The sequence below is a fragment of the Sinocyclocheilus anshuiensis genome, unplaced genomic scaffold (genome assembly GCF_001515605.1).
Source record: "Sinocyclocheilus anshuiensis isolate Anshui unplaced genomic scaffold, SAMN03320099.WGS_v1.1 scaffold1823, whole genome shotgun sequence".
Classification (NCBI taxonomy): Eukaryota; Metazoa; Chordata; class Actinopteri; order Cypriniformes; family Cyprinidae; genus Sinocyclocheilus; species Sinocyclocheilus anshuiensis.
In genome coordinates, this window is record NW_015549711.1 from 351,927 (window position 1) to 356,558 (window position 4,632).

At 39.9% G+C, this 4,632-nt stretch overlaps 1 protein-coding gene across 1 annotated transcript in view; it reads right to left on the reverse strand.

Annotated features, from left to right (window-relative positions):
- adam19a (ADAM metallopeptidase domain 19a) overlaps positions 1-4,632 on the reverse strand; it is a 104,521-nt gene that overhangs the window by 6,971 nt on the left and 92,918 nt on the right. The window contains exons 21-22 of the mRNA XM_016450114.1: positions 3,478-3,729; positions 3,093-3,274 (exon numbers count right to left, since the gene is read on the reverse strand). Of these exons, the coding sequence (XP_016305600.1) occupies positions 3,093-3,274; positions 3,478-3,729 (434 nt within the window). The remainder of the gene's footprint in view (positions 1-3,092; positions 3,275-3,477; positions 3,730-4,632) is intronic.

Below are 4,632 nucleotides of genomic sequence, written 5' to 3' on the forward strand. Positions count from 1 at the left end.
TGCCATCTCAAAGAGGCACAAAATCACTTTCACTGACTTTTTCATTAACTGTTCCCTCCCGGTGGAATGACCTGCCCAACTCAGTCCGAGCAGCTGAGTCCTTAGCCATCTTCAAGAATTGGCTAAAAACACATCTCTTCCATCTTTATTTCACCCTCTAACCAGTGTTGCCAATTCCTGCCAATGTTTTTCATGTCCGCGGGTTGAAGCGACCCCAATAACGTGATATTTAGCCCCTGCGATGCAAATTTTACCAGGGGAACCTCGCCAAAAAACATGTATTTTACCCCCCGCCCCCCCGAACACGATTTTTACTGGGGGAACCCCCTCGAAACGCCATTGGGCTAGTTTTGAGTAGCAATTGGGCAGGTTTTGTTGTGAAAACCTGGCAACCCTGCCTCTAACTCTAGCACTCTCTATTCTAATGCTATTCTTGAAAAAAAAAAAAACTTGCTCCTTTTAGACTTGCACTCTATTCATTTACTGACGGCTTGTTTTCTTAAAAAAAAAAAAAATGAACTAACACTTTTTGATTGGAAAATGCCAGATCTACTCCACACAAATTCATACGAATTGAGCTCAGTCAGATTGACTCGTGTGTCCTTGAAGGCTTTTCAATCCTATTGAGCCATCACTCAATAAATAACAGATTATTTGGGTGCATGTAAATGTAGCTATTGAGGATGCAAAATTGTGAACAGATTTTGGATATCTCAAAGGTTCTTGCCATAGTGAGTGATTAAATAAACGTCAAAACAGGGACACAGGAAGAGCCCAATACAGGTCTATTCTAAGGCCCTGTTTACACCTGGTATTAAGATCAGATTTGGTCGATCTGATCACAAGAAGACAATGCTAAAATACAGGGGTAAATGGGGTATAAAATGTTTTGAGCTTGTCCACTTTCAACCACTTCCAGAGGTAGTCGAAAACACATTAGATCGGATTGCTCTCGTAATGTGAACGCTCATGTGTTTGGTATGAAGGCAAAAAAATGTCAATGTTGTCTTACCAGTCCTGATTCTAAAACAAACCCACAGCGTTCAACATTGTTTTGTTGCTATCAGCAGAAATGAAAGCTGCAGCTCTCTGTATAATTTTCTGTTGTCTTCTTTCACGTTCTAATGTACAGTGCATTATTAGAAGTTGATATTCTGACCATATTTTATTTCCAAGCACAGTTTACCAATTCCAAAACCACATCAGTCTTAATAACTAGTATTCATTTTGTATTTAATCATTTATAAGTGATATATATAATTGTCCATGTAGGCTTGAAGTGAAAAACTTCTCATATTCAGGTGTGCTTAATTATTAAGCAGGTTTTCGTTATAAATAAAATGAGCCAAAAAAAGAGATTTAACTCAAACTGAAAAGTCAAAAATTATTAAATGCCCATGAGAAATATTCAAAACTAATGCAATAATTAAGGCATGACCACTGGACTGCAAAATGCTCACAGGTGGATAAGAAAAGACACATGGTAACTGCAAAAGAATTAAGGTGAAGAATTAGGTGTGAAACCATCAGGAACCATTTAGTCTCCAGTTCCACCATTTTCCAAAACTGCAACCTGAGTCTCCAGAAGTTAAAGGTGTCAGGTTCTTAGAGACTTTGCTTGGGTAAAAAATCCTAAAAAATGACCCTCACTTAATAAGAATAACATGCTGAAGTGTTGTAAAATAATGTACATGAAGACTGATTTTTATAGGCTTTATAGACGGATAAGTTGAGAGAGACTCTTAAAGGACCAGCACCACATCCTCTTGTACCACTCTTTCAATAATTTTTAGTCCGTCTCCTATCCAGAAAAGTCTGAGAATCTGACACCTTTTACTTCTGGAGACTCAGGTTGCAGTTTTGGAAAATGGTTGAACTGGAGACTAAATGGTTCCTGATGGTTTCACAGCTAATTCTTAATTCTTTTACAGTTACCATGTGTCTTTTCTTCCCTGCTTGTTTTTTTCTGACCGTGCTGACCCAATGAGCATTTCGCTGTCCAATGATCATGCCTTAACTTTGCAAATTCTAGTATTGCATTAGTATTGCATCCTTCTCATGGGAATTGAATAATTTTTGACTTTTCAGTCTGAGTTAAATCTCTTTTTTGGCTCATTTTATCTGCACAAGAAAACCTGCTTAATAACTATGCACACCTGAATATAAGGAGTTTTTGTTTTTACTTCCAGCCTTCATGGACAATTATATATCACTTATAAACGATTAAATACAAAATTAATATTAGTTATTAAAAATTATGTGGTTTGGAATTGGTAAAATGTATTTGGAACAAAAATATGATCAGAATATCAACTTGCATAATAATTATGCATGCACTGTAAATTGTGCAAGCTTATTTTGCAATATTATAACGAAAAATCAGAAAAAGCCAATACATGCACTCACCCAAAGACCCTCCCCTCAAAATCACGACAGAAGTGGTTTAAAGTGGACTAAGGCCATGTCCACACGTACACGGGTATTTTTATAAACGGAGTTTTTCCTTCTTCCGTTTTAAAAAAATCTCCATCCACATGAAAACGCAAACGCATGCTATGAAGCACTCTCAAGAGCATGCCAAACCAACAGGTGGCGATATAATCTCAACCGTAAAGCCATGTTGGCCAATCAGAAGCCTGAAAAAGTTTCCAGTAGGCAGAGATAACAGCGCATGCTCCAACGTCACAAGCCAAAAACTCCGGTTTCGCTGTCTACAAGATAACACTGCAACCGGAGTTTTTGAAAATCTTCAGTCTGGCAGGTGTTTTCAAAAATGTTCGGTTTCAGTGACCTGGTGCTGTGTTTGCATGTGGACGAATGGCCAAACCGCGTAGAAAAAGCTGCGGTTTTGAAAATAACTGCGTTCGTGTGGACAGGGCCTAAAAGAGATGGATTAAAACAGCAGGTGTAAATGGGAATGTGTCTCCCTTGTCTACTTCTGATCCGATCGACCATCGTAATACCGGGTGTAAACAGGGCCTAACTGTATTATCTGATTTAGATCAAACTGGTGTTGTATGTTTGATTATGGGGGCTCATCACATGGATGTGGATATCATCCCATCTGTGGAACTCATGATATGTTTACTCACCGGAATGCCTTTAAAGGGGGAACAGCGGTCACTTTTCCCACAGGCTTGGGGCCAACTGAAGGGGGCATCATCACCCTGAGCCCCCCACCAGAGGGTTTGGGCTGTGCTCCACGAGCAGGGCTGAGAGGAAGAGGCCTCTGGGGGGGTGTGGACGGGGCTCTAGGCTGTTGTTCTGATACCATCTGTATGAGGACAGGAAAAAGAAGCGAATAAGAATTTGAGGTGCGCTTTGTTCAGGATTTCTGGCAGCGTGTACACAGATTGTTTCAATACAGATTAAAACAGGTGTTTCAAGCAGCATTTCATTTGATGAGATTGTGACCTACCTTGGCTCCCACAGTGATTTTGATTAAACCAAAAGAATATGAGTACACTGATTTCTCACCAGTGGTGAGCGTGATGGGTTGAGGGGGAGAGGCTTCTTGGGAGGACTGAGTTTCTGAGGTGATGCTACAGATTTGGGTGTGCTGGGTGAGTTGGGCGGCTTGCTGATAGGCGGAGGAGGTCGAGGTCCTTCGATGTTGCTCAGTGATGGCGATGGAGCCGGTCGGAGCGGACGGACGATATTGACTGGCTGAGTACCGTTGGAAGCTGGGTTTGGCCTCAGAGGAAGCAACTCTTTGCTGGTGTGAGGTAGCTTGAGAGGGAAAAAAAGGAAAGGGATGGGATATTGGTGATGCTCCATGATTGGAAAATTCAAGTACACATATTAAGTCAAACTAAACACATACTAAACAAACCCCATTATAGATATCTAACTGAAACAAAATGCACTTCAAAGGACTAATGTCTTGACAGAGGTGATGGGGGTCATAAAACTGATGAATTCTAGTGAAAAATCTAAATATATACAGACGTTTTTCCTGAACCTCTTAACTGGAAGGATGCTTTGCATTTCCGGTCTCCAGTGTTTCTAGTCAAATTAGCGTATATTCCGAGCTGATAATCTAATGTTAAACCTACCTATTAAAATGTTTTTAAAAAAGCACATGGCTCCATAGCGCCATCACTTTACAGTGTCGCAATGACTGTCATTTGTCAGTGCCTCACTCCTCAAAGTTTAATGAGTGTGTAGATTACACAAAGCTGCCGACGTTAGCTACATTAAAAACAGATGGGCGCTATTTGAATGGGTTCCTATGGAGACCGGAACAGAAGAGCATCCAGTCAAATGTTAGAATTCGTAATGGCAGCGCTCATCGTTTACTCAGGAAAAAGGTCTATAGAAATGAATACTTTTATTGAGCAAGGATGCATTAAATTTATCAAAAATCACAGTAAAGACGTACAAATAATTTCTATTTCAAACAAATGCTGCCCTTTCTGTTCATTAAGTAATTAACATTGATAATATCAAGAAATGTTACACTAAAACTGTACCTAAATATGTTCCTGTGGTAGAGCATTGCGTTAGCAGCACAAAAGGTCGTGGGTTCGATTCCCAGGGAACACACATACTGGTAATAAATGTATAGTCTGAATGCACTGTAAGTCGCTTTGGATAAAAGCATCTGCTAAATGCATAAATTTATTTATTTAG